The sequence below is a fragment of the Culex quinquefasciatus genome, chromosome 2, assembly GCF_015732765.1.
Source record: "Culex quinquefasciatus strain JHB chromosome 2, VPISU_Cqui_1.0_pri_paternal, whole genome shotgun sequence".
NCBI lineage: Eukaryota > Metazoa > Arthropoda > Insecta > Diptera > Culicidae > Culex > Culex quinquefasciatus.
This window is the reverse complement of record NC_051862.1, coordinates 205,002,234-205,020,467: the sequence shown is the minus strand read 5'-3', so window position 1 is coordinate 205,020,467 and position 18,234 is coordinate 205,002,234. Positions and strand designations below refer to the sequence as shown.

The window sequence follows — 18,234 nt, the reverse complement described above, 5'->3', positions numbered from 1 at the left end:
TGATTCGGTGAAATCCAAAATTCATAACTGTGACATACAGTTGAGCTTAAACCCAACCAATTACACTTTTCTGTAGTGATTTATATACACAATGGGTCCAGAAACATTTCTCAAAAAAGAATTCCTCAAAATAATGATCTGAATATCAAAAACATTGTGGTTTTTGGGAAAGGAGTGTACAATTTTATCAGAAAATCTTCCAAATTTTCAATAAAACCTTAATAACTTTTTTCCCTTATTTTCAATCACTTTGCGTGCTTCAGGAAAAATGTTGCTTGCATCATTTCCCATAAGAAATCATATGATCTGAACCATAAATCATGCCCATGTAGACTTATAACAATACTAAATTGAAATAGACGAAATTTGGCCCCATAGGAAAAAAGTTCAAAAACTTCAAATGAGGATAACTTTGATTTTTCCCGACCAAAGATTTTCGTTCGCCCCGCAAATGAACGGGGATGTTCCACACTTTCATTTGTATATGACAGTTTTCTTGCTATTTCTCAAAAAATACTACCCCCCTGAAAAAGACGCCGTGCCAAATTAATTTGCTATTTTTGGTCTCGTAATACTTTCAAAACAAAAATTAATTAGTTATTGCTTAAAATATAATAATTTTAATGCAAAATAAAATCTTTTATCATAATTTTTTTTTTAAGTAAAAAATCATTTTTTTCATTCATTACGTGATTTATGAATATTCCCTTTACACCCGGCATTATGAAAGGTTACAATATTTAGGGATGGTTCTCACACATACATTAGTAGTTTTTTCTTAAGAATATCTTGATATCGATATCTTGAAAACTGTGCTACATATCAAAATTCTGTGAATTTTCGATTGCAAATTTTATTTTACATTAAAAACTGAAGTCAAAAAAAATCGAGGACAATTTTTAATTTTTCCAAAAAAAAACATTTAAAAAAATCATTACTCGGCGGAAACATTTTCAAGACTGTGCGGTTACAATGGTATTTTACTGAATTCGGTAGTGTTCATCAGTAAAATATTTTTTTGCAATTCTTGAACGACGAAATAGCCAACTTTTCTGTACCAAAAATAACAGAATCGAATAGAAACTCTTTTCAAAATAAATGCTGAAAAGTTCTACTTTTCAGCACTCAAATGGGTGCTGAAAAGTTGAACTTTTCAGCACTTGTTTCGAAAAGTAACACTTTTCAAAATTTTATTTGATTTAAACGATTTATTGACAAAAAAAATATGAAAATTTGACATAAAATTTCACTCGGTGTGTGTTTTTTGGAATTGCAAAAAATGTTGTACCTCGTTGGATAAATGTACGACTCGTGCTGAAAAAATCCTCTTTTTGCAACTTGTTGCATAAACTACTATTTCGCAATTCCGTCGTGAAACTAATTACTTTTCCCCTGTCATTCTTGAACGACGAAACAGTCTACTTTTCTTTACCAAAAATAACAGAATCTAATAGAAACTCTTTTCAAAACAAATGCTGAAAAGTTCTACATTTCAGCACTGAAATGGATGCTGAAAAGTTGAACTTTTCAGCGCTTGTTTTGAAAAGTAATACTTTTCAACATTGTTTTGATTTAAACGGTGGTTTGACTAAATACATGAATGTTTGACTAACAATTTCATTCAAAGGGTTTCTTTTCGGAATTGCAAAAAATCAAACGCGAAACATCAGAAGCTTTCCGTCGCCTTAATCACCCCCCTCATTCACGTGAGTTCAACTAAATTTAATCTCATTCCTACCCGGTATGTCCGACCACCCTTCTTTTTCGTCACTCCATCGCGCGCGCAAGCTAAACGCTAAGCTCGCGCTGCTGCTGCTGGATCGTCCACTTCTCCTCGCCTACTTCGAACAGGCAAAAGTTAAAAAATAAATCCTAAAACAAACTCTCCACACTCGACGACGAGAGACCGACCGACAAGCTGGTAGCGCTATCAGCACAACCCTCTTCGTCGCCGTTTCCGTAGTGTAGCGGTTATCACGTCTGCTTCACACGCAGAAGGTCCCCGGTTCGAACCCGGGCGGAAACAATTGTCTTTTTTTTTTGTTGAAAATGTAGTTGGTGTTGCGGTGGAGTTGCGTGGTGGTGGGTTATTTAAAAGGGTTTATTGAGTTTCGTTCAAGCGGATTGAGTTGTGTGTGATTAATGGTGGGGCATTTTGTTAAGCTTTTGCGCATAAAAGAGAGGTGGATTATGCTTTGCCCCCAGTCAGACTTGCATGAATTAAAGCAGCAGCAGGGGTTGAGCACAGTTTGAATAGTGCTCTCGTACAATGTAATAATACTAAATTGCGTATTCAAGCGAGTGTAAAATGGCGTTTCCAGCTGCGAGATGATCCACGCAGGGAAGGCTCTCGAACGGTAGCAGCAGCAACCGCCAGAATCGGTTTCTCGTGAAAACCCTCAAAGCCCATCGGGCTATAAAAGCCAAAGGAGGTGAATAAATGCATTTGCTGGAAATATGATTTATGCCTTACGAATCTGTCTTTGCATGATAAATACGAACCTTAATCGTGATTTATTTTATAGCCCTTGAGCTTACTGTAGGAGCAAATGGGCTCCCTGCTGGTTGAGACAGCGGTTTTGTCATGGACGACTCCTATCATTAGTTACGGGAACTACCGAGAGGAGATAATTTTCATATGGATAGAAGTTACAACTGTACAAACCAGCTGGACCAAATCACACAGACACATAATCGGCTTGAAAGGGAAAAGAAGTCAAAGCCCTGTGCCAGGGGAGAGGCATTCAACCCGGGGTAGGATGAAGAGAATGAATTACAGCAATTTAATTATAAAATATGTGCTTTCTTTGCTTGATCTACGGTGAGGTGACCCTTTTTTCTGCGAAAGGTCAGGGCATAGTTGAACGATAAAAATGTGGTCCCTTGTTTTGCAGATGTGGGTTGGCAGCGAAAAAGAGGTTCGTGAGTGAGGACATATTTTAAAGTTAGAGATTGCAAAAAGTGTGAAAAGGTAACTGGACGAGAGCGATGGACATGGTACTGAAAGTTGATGGGAGGGGTTTTGAAGGACAAACAAGTCTGCTATGAATTATATCCTTGGCAAGATTTTGCGATAAGGTTGGGCACAAAAAAAAAACTTCTCTAAAGTCAAAATTAGGGCGTCCTATTTTTTCGGCAAATTTAGTTCTACTCAAGGTCCCATTTGAAAAATATTCCGAACAAAGTGTTAAATGTTTTAATTTTTGTCTACTAAACCCTCTACTGCCCAAATTTTTTTTTTGATTTTTTTTATTTTTCCCGTGTTCAGGAGGTCATTTTGAGCAACTTTTGTTTTACGAAAAACTTTACTTCTCTTGTTTTATGTTTTTCTTGTTTCATTTTTAGTATTTTAATTTGCATTTATCTTGTTTAGTTTATGTTTGTTTTTGGTAGTATTTGGCCTATTCTAGCAGCTCATATCATTACATTTTGCCTATCTAGTTTTCATGTTTTTACAGTCACTTTTTCAATTTTTTGCTTGTTTTTCACATTTTCTGCTATAAAATCGCACAATTATCATTTCAATTGTAAAAAAATGCGTAGAGGCATAGTCTGGGACATTAGAAAAATTACTGCATACTTATGTTTACTTCAAATATATTTTAAAAGGCTTTGCTTTTGCTGAAAAAATAAATATGAAATTTAAAGTGTATACTAATACAACTAATATAAAACCGGCAAAATAGAAAAAAAACAGGAAAAAATTATAAGAAGTTAAATTTGAAAAAGGGGTTTAAACTTTATGCCGGATATTGAAGTTATAGCAGAACAGGAATTGAAAAAAAACATCAATAGAACACATTTAGAGATTCGTGAATTTTTTGTTTTTCAGGCAATTTTGTCCCGGAATGGACGCAAGATGAGACGAAAATAAGAAATACCTAAACATTTCAAAATTGATATGAAAATTCTTAAAAAAAAACTTAGAAAATTCTTCCTAAAATGTTTGTTCGATCTTTTTTTACAAATTATTCGTGTATAAAAAAAAAATATACCTTAAACATTTATTTTTAAAAACTTATCCTGAAATGATATTTTTTTTAATTTGACTAAAACTTTGTGTACCTAGTATTCATACAATTTTCATAGCTGTTTTTACAAAAAGTACATTGCGAAGAAATTTTCTGATCGACTTGGAGTCTTTTATAAAGTTTTAGGTAATGTTGGGGAATAATTATCAAAAATAGGTACGCGAAACATTCCGATTATTAAATTAATTTATTAACCAAGTTTCATTTTCCCGAATATCGATTTTTTTTTTATTTGATTTGTTCTATGGGACAAACTCTTACATTTTTGAACCATTATTGTAAATTACGGACAAAAATGATTCGGCCGAGTAATGATTTATTGAAAAAATATTTTTTTTTGGGTAAAATATATAAAATTAATTTTAAATCAAATTTTCAATTGATAAGTAATGACTTTTTTAGGTATAATTAATCATTTCAAGTATTAATTTAAGCTTAATTTATGGTTAAAATATGAATATTTTTGTTCTTTTTTAATAGTGTCCTTTTAAAATAGCTGAGAAAATTCTCCAAAAAAATTGTTCTTGGACTTTCAAAATCGGACAATAAGTTGCCTTGCAACGAATAAAAATTAATGAAATTAGTTTTTTGCTATGTTTCATCCAATAAGACTTATTTTTTTTTAAAAGAAGATTGACTATTTGTCGGATTTTCATCTCAAAACGTTGTGACCCAACATCACCCCCCAAACTCAATGTCACCCTTGACGACAGTATACTGCCCATGATCACATAAATGTCCCATATGCATTTTCATCACTTTTGAGTTATTGATGAAGTTCAAAATCGTGTGCTCTTTCTAAAGAGCCTATAACATCCAGTACTTTATTGTAGAAATGTGGAGGAAATCCATGTTTTTCGTGAAAACTTAACACGTAGCCTTATGTGTGGGACAAACTTGCCTTGCGTTTTTCTCAGCTTGCTGTTTTTGCATATGGGACATTTATGCGATCAAAGGCAGTATACCTCATGTTTGACAAGTCCCTAAACATGGATTTTTCGACCTTTTCAAACTTCAGCAACTAAATGTCTGACTTCGAGAGACCGAAGATTTGTTATTCGTCGTTATGATTTTTTTTGTTATTGGATTGTTATTGTTATAACAGACTAATAACATTTTAAGTTATTCTTCAAACAAATCTTTGTCATTATTTTTTGTTATTTTAACAATTAATCCGATCATCCCAATAACATTTTGCGGTATTCTTCCATAACAAAAAATGTTATTCTCAAGTTGTTTTTGCTTTCAATCAATATCAGACCAATTACTAGTTTTGTTTAGATAACATAAAATGTTATTCAACTCTTATGCAAAAATGGATTTTTCAAGAAAATTCCATAAAGCCCGGGTTCTTCAGAATAAACAGAATAATACAATTCAATAACATAATTACTACAATTCAGACTCAATCATCCGAAGTCTGCTTTAAAAATGTCGGGCTTAGGATAATCGAATCATGAAACAGATATTTTTTTCGCTGTCAAATTTTGGGTCGCCAAAAATGCTCTAAAGTGATTCGAAGATGATGACGGCCAAAACGATGGTGATGAAATATTTCGAAAATGAATTTGGTAATGTGGCATGCAATGAACCACTCAACCTTGACATAAATGGGTTCGCAAAACTCGAATCAGATGTTGAAAATGAGTAAATAGAAAATACAAAAAATGGCAATAATAATCCCGAAGTTAATAAAAAACCTTTGGATTATTAAGTCAGGACTTTATAAGAATTTTACCACAATTATTGATTATTTTAAACTAAAAACTTTAAACAATTTGCATGAATAATTATTTCTTCCAAACTCGAGTTGATTTTACGAGACATCTTTACCAAAGGCCATTTCACTAGTCCTACATACAGCATACAAATAAACAACTCCCCCCTGGTAGTTTTTGCTGTCGCTTTAGTTTAGTTAAGTTTCAGTTTTTCCACTCACCTGATCCTCGGAGAACCGCATGCCGTTCTCCTCCATGCAGGCTCGCATCACGTGCTGCAGCTCCCGGTGCTGTATCAGTCCGTCCCCTGGTGGTCACCGGAAGTTGAAACGGAACAAAAAAGAACAGAAAGAGAGATAACAAGGTTAGCGTTTTTGTAAAAAGGTGCAGAGACGCAAAAAGCACAATGTGGTTAAATGATGAAGGTGCGATGAGGGTGGAAGTTTAAAGTTTAAATGAATTTACTCAAGTTAGTTGTGACGAGAATGAGGTTAGGTTTGTTTTCGAAAAATATATCAAATTTGAAGTCTTCCAAGTCGTTTTCGTAGTGTAGCGGTTATCACGTCTGCTTCACACGCAGAAGGTCCCCGGTTCGAGCCCGGGCGAAAACAGGGTTTCTTTTTAACATCTACTCTCGTCGTCCAAGTGAGAAATGAGTTGGGTGAGAGTCAATTTACGCATTTTTCAACTGCCCAAAATTGATCGAAACAAGTTAATTACGGAAATTTCGCGAGTTCCTTACAGCGAATCGTTGTTATAAATTCGTTCAAACATAATTGCCGGTGTCCCCGGGACCCCCATTACTCAAGGTGACTAATGACTCGCGCGCTCTCTCTCTCTTTCTCGGGGTTCCGTCAAATTTCACCAGGGCTTGTAATTACCTTGTTTGAGCTGGAAACATCCAAATCAGTCCACCGAAGCAGGGATGGCGTCGTGTGCGTAAACCAGTTCGTTTAGTCGAGTCTCGGGGCGCTAGTTATCAATTTTGCTCTTTTGTCTTAAAAGTTTTTTTATTCCTTTTCTTGTTGAAAGCATGTAACGTTTAATGTTGACGCGCGGCCCAGGTACTCCTGATTGACAAGTCATTAATCTGTACACACGCGTGGTTGGACCCAAGATTGAGTCCAAAGTTGGGCTAATGATGACCAAAATCAAAAGGGGTTGGGAGGGTAGAGAGGGGTCATCAAAATTACCGGGAGGTTTTATTACACTTTGCCAACGGAGACCTTTGAGGAACCGTGCGGACAGAAGCTCAACACGGCTACATTGAAATTTCAACCTTTTCGATCGCTCGAAAAAGAGATATTTTTTCTCGACCTAAAAGATTATCAAAAGTGGATGTTAAATTTTTATTTTTTGGCCTTCCTCAGTTGAGGAAAGGCTATAAAATCGCTCAAAATATAAAATTCATGATTATACCTTCACTTTTCTAATTATTGAATTCTTCATGTCTGTGGAATTGTGTGTAAGCAGGATTTTTTCGCTTTATTTTCGCAAAACGGATTTTGTCCGTTTTTTTCCATTTGGTGGTGCCGTTTTAGGCCCCATAAGTCTGTTTTGATAATTATTAGGATTGGGTAAGTCCTTTAAAATTTATACGTAAAACAATTTTTGCTGATACAACATAGTGTCAGTACTTCTATAAATTTCTAACAGGTGGCAGCACTAAACTTTCTAGTATGTGTGGTGCGATGGGGAAAACAACAACTACTTCCTGTTTTTGATGAATTAAGTAACGTTTAAAGATAAAAAAGATTTTCTTTTTATTTCGAAAAAAAAAAGTGAAATTCTTAAGTGACGCGTTTAATTGTCTGTGGCCGAGAATCTACCACGTTGGTCCATGGCGTCAAAAGGATGTCCATTGTATTCACATTTTGTTTTTTGGATGAAAATAACCTGTTTCTGCCGCGGGTACATGAATCAGCAGTTGTTTGTGTTCATGAGAAAGAAAAAAAAACGCGCACGGACATGACAAGCGGGGTGATAATTAAAGCTTAATTAATATAAATTAAAATAAATAAATCAAATTATTCGTACATACCATCTAAATCATACACTTTGAATAAAAATTTAATTTTATCCTCCGGAGATTGGCCCGCAAACTGATGAATGGCATCGATAAACTCCTGTTGAAGGCGAAATAAAAATAAGAAAAAAATCTTAAATAAACACAGACGGGAAGAATGAGTAAGAAAAAACCGCAGACAAAGATAAAGGAGTGATAAGAAAATTAAAGCAATTAACGGTTAGTAAAAGGTCTCGGTTGCAGTGTTTTTTGTTGTTTGGTTCTTCTTTCAACATCACCTGTAACGAAATGGACCCGGAGTTGTCCTTATCGAAGATCTGAAAGACACGCTCCGTGAAGAAGGGCTGCAAAGAAAAAAAGAAAAGAAAACAGCCAGTGAAATTGATAAACTTGCGCAATTTTTACTTCGCGATGATCTTACGTTCTTAGACGTGACAATCTTTTTGAACTCCTCGCGGCGGATCTCCTTCTCGTTGCCCACGGTTTTGATGAAGAGCTGCTCGAGCCGCTCCAGCGAGGACTTGTCGAAGCCGGTGCGGGGTCTGGAATAAAAATAATTGCTTGTTTTTATTTGATGTTCGACTAAGGTTATAACATAACATAATGTTTAATAACACTGGCCTACAAAAAATGACAAAATTTCTGCGCAGGTTAGACTCAAGTGGAAGCATGAACTTTGGAGTCCCCAGAAACACGTGCAATTTGAATTTAAAAAAAAGTTAGACAGGGCCAAATGTTTTTTCTCCAAACATTGTATGGAGAATTAGTGCTGTTCGCTACTCCCACATATTGCATGCAATTTTTTGCTTGTATGCAACAGCGACGAACCGCCCTGTCTAACTTTTTTTTTAAAAGATCAAAGTGCACTTATTTCTGGGGTTCATGCTTCCCCTCGAGTTGAACCTGCGCAGAAATTTTTTTGGTCGGTGTAATTATTCTGACAAAGTGTATACCACTTTTTTTTTAAAATAACATTATTGAGCAGTTCCATGCATGAAACGAGCAGAATCATAAACAATAAGTCACTTTTATTTATTTACAACAATTTGTTTGTTTGTAATGAAAAGACAAAACTTTTTACATTACAAAATAAATGTCTGACAATTAGATTAGTTTCGGAAACGTGTATCAGTATTAGGAGTAGTATAACAAACCATCTCAAAACAAAATAAATAAATAGGCCATTATTTTTTATGGTCTCTCAAACCAACAGAAAAAGGGGTTTAAGAAATGTTTCTAGGGATCATCCATAAACCACGTGAGCACTTTTTTTTTTAAATTCTAGACTAGTATCTACTTTTTTTTTAACAATTAAAATTATTATTTTTTTCGTATTTTTGAGTACCGTCAAAGTTGTTGGATTTTTTTTTCGATGAAAAGTCATTAGCAATTTTCGTCGAATTTCGGATATGGATTTTATTTCTGGAGTTTTTTTTTTGAATAGGTTCTACAAAAATATGAAAAACAATATCTAACAGACCTTTTTTTCACAATAAAGGTATATTTTCATCTGTCTCACACTTTTCGAGTTAAAATTAAATTTAAACCAAAAATGAGCAGTTTTACGAACCATGGTTTCAACATTTGAATGAACAAAGTATTTAAAAATGCATTTTACACCTGCCCAGTTGTTTTGCAATCATTAGTTTCCAAAATACCTAAGTATTGACGAAAATTTATTTTTTTGCAAAAAAAAAGTTTTTGCGGTGCTAACCATTTCTAAAAATATTTTTTTTCGAAAATTTTGCAAAATTTAAAAAAAAAATCGTCTAAGATACATTGAAGATTGGACCTCTGGTTGCTGGAAACAGTAGATAAAAGAAGAACGAACATAAAATTTTAAGTTTTCAAAGCCTCACCCAAACAGCCCCCCATTATCTAATGCTTATATCTCAGGAACTAGTGGTTCAATTTTCAATGTAAAAATAACTTACTCTTTCGATTTTTTTAATAATAAAATAATATTTAATAACACCATTTTTAAATGTTACTTTTGATTCAATTTATTTTTGAAATTTAGTTTTAAGGTTATAGTTGTTTTTTAAAAAAATCATTAATTTTCTTTTGAAACATAAATTTTTACCAATAAAAAAAATGCAGTAAAAGCAATGTTCGCACTCTTGCCAGTTATTTTCTCGAAAACCTTAGAAAATTTTCAAAAATAAATAAGACATATTTTGGACGCTTTAAAAAATTGGACTCGATTTGAACATTTTGAAATAACTTTATTAAACAGAGTAGAAAATTATAAAAGAAAATTTAAAAAAAATCTAACTTTAATAAAACATGTAAAAGAGATCAATTTTAAAAAGATGTCTTATATTACCTGTTACCTGAAAGAGTAGATTCGATTGCTAATCTTATCTAATCTAACCTTAACATATAATCTGTTTAAAAGTTCATTGCTTATATTTTCAATTTGACCCAAAACTTTTTTGTTTTTAAATGAATAGCTTTGGTACTATACCTTGTTCTTCCTAGCGCAGAGAATGCATTTTTAGTCAAATAATAAAACAAAAAAACTGAAAAAATAGGATTTTAGTATTCAGTAATAAAAGACGAAATAAAAAAAATCGGAATTTTTTCCGTGAGATTCTTTTTTTCTGAAATTTCTTATATAACTTACAACTTTGTCGAAGACAATAAATAGACTAAAATCAATCCCTTCTCAAGATACAGATTTTTTGAGTTAAGACACAGGGAAAGAATGGATAAAGTTTGATAAAAATTTAAAACAAATTCTAGAGCATGACTCTGTAATGACCATTGAAATCAAATGATTGAGTGTTAAATCTGTTCAAAAAGGCAATGGCTAAATTTAAGATTTCTTGTGATGCGTTTCTCATTTCCTACTTCCAGATCAATAAACCGTTCAGAAGTAGTGCGTAGACAAATGGCCTAAAAGATATGCAAATCAGAGCTTCCCCTTGCGTCCAACTATGGACAAAATTCCCCCCACTAAACATCGCTCCAATCGCATCGATCCCATTTAAGGGAAGGCGGGAACATATCCCCAATATAATGAAGTTGTTCACTCCGCCACTCGTCGTCGTCGTCGTCGCGTTCCCAGAGCGATAAATCAATTGAGCCCCCAGCTTAGACCCATTTATCAGCAGCACAACGGCTTAGAGTTGGTTTGCCATTTGCCATTTGCTCCGACGGGTTTACCGTTCCCAACCTCACGCATCAAGATGGACTGACTTGGAGGTGGGAGTCCAAGATCTGTTGGCCATGTCACGCCTTAAATTTATTAGATTTGCATTAATGTTCCCATAAAAAAAAAAACGGTGTGTTGAGGGTAATTTAGTGCAGCCGTAAATTATGCAACCTAATGCAGCCTTTCCCATGACCTTCCCGCCAAAATTGGATCAAGATTCGCCGTCCATGTCATATTTTATTGCCTAACTGCGAAGCGCCTGATCCAATCAAAAAGTTCCGCGTGATATACAATGTCAGCCCATTCAGGCTACTCTAGAAAATGTCCAATCCGAGACGAGATCTTCCTCGGAGCACGCAACGTCGGATAGCTGGACGATCTTCGTTGTCGTGACCTGCGCGCAGTTGGCAGAAATCAGTTCTTGTTTTGCCACATGTTTACCAAACGACTTAATAGTAACAACAAATCTGCGCGTATTGAAAAAAAAGGCAAATAAATCTCGCAATATCGCCAGCTCCAGCTCCAGTGGGAGAAGAGAGAGTCTCAAATCTGTCAAAACCGATCACGAACCGCAAACGCCGCCGTCGCTTTGAAGAGAGTCTACAAATCCTAGATCACGATCCTGGCCAACAGAGTCGGTCTGGCCTGGTTGCAGCATTCAGATTCAGATTAGGTCCACGGCGGATTTATAGCTGCATCACGCAAAAGTTTGCGACTTTGAAGCAAATTAGAAGCCAATTGGAACGACTCCGGGGAAGTCGTGGAGTCCGTGGAGATCCTCAACTTTTTGGTCGCACGCAGAGCTTGAAGCAGCAGCAGCCAGTTGTAGATTGACATCGCGAGATTAGATTTGTACGCGCAGGTGTCGGTTTAGTTTGGCGTTATGACTATATTCAGGGCTCATTTATTAAAACTATTAGGGCATTATAGGCATAAACAACGCTCGCGAGCACGAAATTTTCGAATCTAAGATAACGAATCGTGAGCGCACGACGAGAAAAGAAGCACTTGCTGGGAGGTTGAATTAATTGGAAGTGTCATCGAAATGTTTGTTGCCAGCGTGGTCGAGATTTGTTTGGGGAGATATCTTAATTTGATCTGCATGAAAACATTCGTGAATAAGGCTTCTGCAAGCTTGTCTTGGCTATGAAAAATATTTTTTCAACCATTATTAAATATTAGGATATAACAATCAAATTTTGATTTTTTTTATTTTGATCAAATATTTTGATAAAAAAGTATTAATAAAGCATTAAAAAAAAAACCTTTAAATTTTAGTGGTCTGATATGTTTTATGTAACTTTGCTGATGTTTTTTGAGAAAATTTATGAGCAGTCCTCTACCAAAACCAGAAATGGATTATATTTTTTTTATTTGGCTCAAACTTTGTGGGGGCCTTCCCTATGACCAAAGGAGTTAATTTGTGTCGTTGGTTCACCAAAAATATTGTTTCCGAAAAGATCGGAAAATTTTACGAATGCTTCATTAGGGTGTAATATGGTTGTATGGAAAAAAATAAAGTTGTTCAAATTTAGCGAGCACAACAATTTTTTAGTTCCTTTTGGAGTCCTAAACAACTCCCCCAAAGTTTGGGAACTACTGGCTTAGACCTTTGTTTGTGCAAAGCGATTCAATTTTCTTTGAGAATTTGTATGAGAAAAACAACTTTTTTGATTTTGATATTTACAAAATCCACGTTTGACGCTGTACTAAAACCGGATTCATATTCGGATGCTCTGGAAGGTGATCCACAACTTTCCCGAAGACAGTATGGTGCTAACTTGCTCATAAAAAAGATGCAGCTTGTTCAAAACTCGTCTTAAACATGTTTTTTGCTCGAAAATCACGTTTTAGACGAGTTTAGAGGACGCTGTATTTTCTTTCAGGGGTCACTCATGGTCACTATTTTACAAAATCGAAAAACTGCAAAAATTTCGCTAAAATCAAACTTTCGGTAACAATATCTTGAAAACAGAGCCCCTTATCAAAAAATCTGTTAAGTACTTTTTGATTGCAAATTCAATTTTACATAAAAAAAAACTAAGTCAAATTTAATTTTGCACGCCATTTCGATTTTTTCCAAAAAATATTTTTTTCAAAAATGCGTAACTCGGCGGCAGATTTTTTATCACACTTCTCTTTAGCTCAAAAGTTAAAAAAATCGTATTTTGGGAAATTGAGTTTTTGTGAAAAAAAAAAAATGATTAAAAATCTGCTATTTTTTTTCCGTGTACCTATTTTTTCTCAATAGTCCTTAACAATACCTACAACTTTGCCGATCAGAAAATTTACTCAAAAGTAACAGCTGTATGATTATTTGCGTATTATTTTTGTATGGACAGCAGCCAAAATTGTATGGAAACTTGTATGGGTGAACCAACGACATATAATAGCTTCTTTGGTCAAAGGAAAGGTCCCCACAAAGTTTGAGCCAAATAACAAAATTAAAAAAATTAAGATGGTTAAAATCGGCCGATTTGGTAGATAATTACTCACATTTATTTGATTTATTTTAAGATAAAATTTTATTTACAGAAAAAATAAAAGAAAATAATACTAAAATAATTGGCTGAAAAATTGAAAAAAGATTGTAATTTCTGTAAAAAATACATAATACTAGCCTGGTTTATTTGGGCTTCATTTTGCGTGTAGTTTTTAGTTTTTAGTTTTTAGTTTTTAGTTTTTAGTTTTTAGTTTTTAGTTTTTAGTTTTTAGTTTTTAGTTTTTAGTTTTTAGTTTTTAGTTTTTAGTTTTTAGTTTTTAGTTTTTAGTTTTTAGTTTTTAGTTTTTAGTTTTTAGTTTTTAGTTTTTAGTTTTTAGTTTTTAGTTTTAGTTTTTAGTTTTTAGTTTTTAGTTTTTAGTTTTTAGTTTTTAGTTTTTAGTTTTTAGTTTTTAGTTTTTAGTTTTTAGTTTTTAGTTTTTAGTTTTTAGTTTTTAGTTTTTAGTTTTTAGTTTTTAGTTTTTAGTTTTTAGTTTTAGTTTTTAGTTTTTAGTTTTTAGTTTTTAGTTTTTAGTTTTTAGTTTTTAGTTTTTAGTTTTTAGTTTTTAGTTTTTAGTTTTTAGTTTTTAGTTTTTAGTTTTTAGTTTTTAGTTTTTAGTTTTTAGTTTTTAGTTTTTAGTTTTTAGTTTTTAGTTTTTAGTTTTTAGTTTTTAGTTTTTAGTTTTTAGTTTTTAGTTTTTAGTTTTTAGTTTTTAGTTTTTAGTTTTTAGTTTTTAGTTTTTAGTTTTTAGTTTTTAGTTTTTAGTTTTTAGTTTTTAGTTTTTAGTTTTTAGTTTTTAGTTTTTAGTAGGACCACTGTCGTGAAACAGGGTCCCTTAAAAATTGGTATCACCGAAACCACCCAACGGGCATTTACTCACTATCCAACTCACGTCCACACGCAGAACAAGATTCCCTGTCCATAACGATCACCGTTGATGTGGCCACCGCAGCCACGCAACCCATCAAGCTACCAACCACATCTTCAGCACCACCGTATCGTGGGCCGGTTGATGGCAAAAGTACGCCCAAGACATCGAATCCGTATCGACGTCCAGACGGACGCGTGGACGCGCGGCACTTAGACAAGACACCCTCTTCTCGGTACCTCGTCTTGGAATACCGATTTCGCATTCATCTCTTGTACTATCCTGTGCCTTGGCGTGAGGCCATCAATCTCCCTATCGGCTGAAGTCGGTAGACACCTTCGGGGAAGGTATGTCGAGACCCTTGGTCAACTTGAGGAGTTGCGAAGAAGGAAGAGATGTTCTGAACGGTGAGCTTTCGCTTCCTCCGTTCAGACTCCTCACTTCAACTTGTCTCGAAGTGGCAGAGTCCACGTGACGGGCGCGATACCCGCGATCAATCTCTTGGGACTGCGCTCTTAGGAATCGATCGCGCTCGCGGCTTCCGTGCCGGCGCAAGATCGCAAGAGCGGTGCGCGAAGATGTGCTCGATCATGATCAACCGCTCTTCTGCTCCCTTCGTGAAGCTGTGAAAAGCTGATGATGATGGGTTTCAAACGCCGACGAGCAAGTGGATAAGATTGGCCGCGAAAAGCGATCCATCTCGATCTCACGAGGCTCGATCTCGTTTGTTGACTTAACCTGTTTGTGTTTGCGAGGGGGTCCCTGGAGCGAGACTGGACTCTTCAATTTATGCAATGTAATACCCTCGTGGCACACAAGTGCTACCGTTTTGGAAGCACGGCCGCCGCGGCTACCAACTGAAGAGTGGAGGGATCAAGTGCAATATTCTGCCAAGTGGTGCAAAAAAAGTGCAGTAAAGTTCAGGTCGTTAGCGAGAATGATTTTCACCTTTCAATTGTGGATCGATGGAATGTGGTTGAGGTTTAGCATCAGGGCTGAATGACGTGATAAACGGTAACAGCCTGAATGAGTAATTGTTGGGCATGAGTTGAATGTTTGAATGGAAGCAGAAAACCAGGTGTTGGATACTAAATCAGGGTTTTGAAGGAAGGCAGAAATTCATGAAAGATTTTAAATCGTGTTTTATTGATTTAATGATTAATCTTCTTTTCAATTCCTGTAATGGATACGTTATCAATCAATGTAAAATATTTATTTTTTATTTCATATTTATGCATAGAAAAGATTAAATAACTGAGTGTAACTATCTATTTTTGAAATCCATTCCCATTGTTGTGTTTTGTGTACTCTTGTGACAAGCCTTTTTAAAGCAGATAAAAATAAATGTTGTTTTGCTTCAGATATTTTTTAGATTTAACAATCTGTCATTTTAATTATCTTCTGTTGAAATGAATTTATCAACAATATCTCAGTCCTTTAAATTTTTTAGCATTTTTTCCGAAAAAGCTACATTTTCATCGTGTAAATGGAACAAGATACAAGTTTTTCCTATTATTATTGAGGTTAACTTTTACCTTAAGAAATTTTTTAAGATGCAAAAAAATGCCTTGAGGTTTGTTCTATCTAAATTCAAAAGAGCTCAAACCTTCTAGACCTTGAATGACGCCTTTACTTGAATGGATCTGGATGAACCTTGAAAAACATTCTGGAAAACAGGGAAATTTTTGTTTTATAGGCAAATATTTTGTATATAGGAAAATATTTTTTCTGCAAAAACTTGAAAACCCCAAATGGGCAATTCTGCTAATCAAACGAACGGCCCCAAATGAAGACATTTTCGCGAATCCCGAAAAAAAAATCGCAAGCCCGCAAATCAAGTCACCTGCCACAAAGATTAAGATCTGCGCCGACGATGGTGTCTGACGGACGTGTCTGGACCGTCCGCCTCTTTGTGGTGCCGGCGCGGGAGTAGGTACATTAATTGGCCACCATACCCCATGGGACTTGAGCTGGACTTCATCGATCAGCCAGCAGCCAGCAGTTTGCTTTCGCTGGTCCAGATCATTATCTCGCACGAAGTCTTGCTGGCAGTAGATTGAAGATCTTGATATGGGCTCGAAGATCGAAGGGTCGATCGGGCTTTGTTTTTTTGCTGAAAAAAGGGGGGGCTCGGTAGATAACCGTATTAGGAGAAAAGCAATTTTTAAGCCCCAACTTTAGACGACGCGACGCGTCGTGATTGCCAAGTGTTGATTGTATAATAAGTTTAATTACTGCGCGACAGTGAAACTAATTTCCAGTGTGGCGGGGGTTTTTTGTCGGAGGTCTTTAAACCTTCGTTAGAGACCTCCCCGAACGAACTCTGGAGAAAAGCGAGGGGGACTGACCAGCCGACGTGTAATGGCACCGAACTAATCCTAATGATAATTGGAGATCGGATAATTAAGCCAAGTTGGACCTACCTTGCGTTGGTGAGGTTCGAGATGAACTCCATAATTTGATTGGTCGACAGCAGGTTGGTCGAGTCGGCGTCGATCAGCCGGTACAGTTTGTCCAAGATCTGTAATCGATAGTAGCAAGGAGCGGCAGCAGAAAAGAGGAGTAATTAAAACGACGGCGTTTCGGAAAATGATTGATCCCTGTCAATCAGAGTCTCTCGGAGCTTGGAGCTCGGGATATCTTACCCCTTTGGCGTGCCATATTTGGCAGAACTTTTCGTAGGTTACCGTTCCCTCGCCGCAGAGCACGTACGCGACCGACTCCAGCTGTTCGGCAAAGTCCATCTGTTTTTCTTCACTGGAATTGGAATTGGAAAACGAGAAAAAATTTAGATTAATGATTTTGTTGGACCTAAAAAAACATGATATAAAAAAATATTTAGATTTTGTATCATTGCACAGTGGTCCAGATCGCAAAATAAAGTGGAAAACGAATTTTCCGAAAAATTGTAGAGTTTGGGAGCTTTGGTGTCTTCAGAAGAGTTGTTGCAAATGAAAAAGGGCAACTTTTGGTTTGGTTGAAAATTAGGGTGGTACACGGTTAGAGTGATTTTGAAAATCTAACTTTTCAGGAATATTTTAAGGAATTTTTTCGTCTTCTAAAAAGTTGTTGGGCTTGCTAATCCAAGCAACTTTGTCGAAGACACCAAAATTTTATCTCGTAATCTACTTCTTCTACGACCAAATTTATAGAAAGCATCTGAGCAAACTTTCAAAAATTAGTTTTTTGAACGTGGCAAATATCTTCAAATGTTTGGTCATATTTTGAGTTTAAATGGTAATTTGACATGGAAACCCAAAATAGATTTTTCGATACTTTGGTTCAGTTCTGAAAGCAGATTCAGATTCAGCGGGCAAAATTACATAGAAAAACATATATTTGGAGATTTTCGAATTTTGTTAGGGTGGTCCCATATGGTTAACCCTTGAAAATTAGACTTTTTCAAATGAAGATATCTCGAGTTCAAAGAAAAAACACCCCTGAGATTTTTTCAGCGTTTGTAGTGCTAGATTTCTTCTTCCAAATGCAATCTAACGCTTAAATTTGCATCTTTTTTACCTTTAAATGACCCTTAAGTCCAAATTGACATGTCAAAAAATAAAAATGTTCGTTTTTTAGAGCTCTTAAAGTGAACCCAATATCACTTTTCTCTAAAACTTAACCCTGAATTGTCACGTTGAAAAAAACTGATTTTTGAAGGTTTGCTCAGATGCTTTCTATAAATTTGGTCTAGAAACGAAAAAATTCCCTAAAATATTCCTGAAAAGTTAGATTTTCAAAATCACCCTAATCGTGAACCACCCTAATTTTCAACCAAACCAAAACTTGCCCTTTTCCATTTGCAACAACTCTTGTGAAGAGACCAAAGCTCCAAAACTTCACAATTTTTCGGAAAATCCGTTTCCACTTTATTTTGCGATCTGGACCACTGTGCATTGTAGAATTGTGAATATTGAACCATAAAATAGAAACTGGCGTTTATAAAATCACACA

General features: G+C 35.3%; 1 protein-coding gene and 2 non-coding genes across 3 annotated transcripts in view; 2 read left to right on the top strand and 1 right to left on the bottom strand.

The window, feature by feature from the left end:
* LOC6034332 (NADPH oxidase 5) overlaps positions 1-18,234 on the bottom strand; it is a 125,191-nt gene that overhangs the window by 17,212 nt on the left and 89,745 nt on the right. Inside the window, exons 3-8 of the mRNA XM_038255630.1 lie at positions 16,926-17,037; positions 16,704-16,801; positions 8,197-8,317; positions 8,054-8,119; positions 7,791-7,875; positions 5,971-6,056 (exon numbers count right to left, since the gene is read on the bottom strand). Coding sequence (XP_038111558.1) covers positions 5,971-6,056; positions 7,791-7,875; positions 8,054-8,119; positions 8,197-8,317; positions 16,704-16,801; positions 16,926-17,037 — 568 coding nt within the window. The remainder of the gene's footprint in view (positions 1-5,970; positions 6,057-7,790; positions 7,876-8,053; positions 8,120-8,196; positions 8,318-16,703; positions 16,802-16,925; positions 17,038-18,234) is intronic.
* Positions 1,954-2,026, top strand: Trnav-cac. Its single transcript has one exon. It is a non-coding gene; the product is annotated as a tRNA-Val (tRNA).
* On the top strand, positions 6,288-6,360 carry Trnav-cac. Its single transcript has one exon. It is a non-coding gene; the product is annotated as a tRNA-Val (tRNA).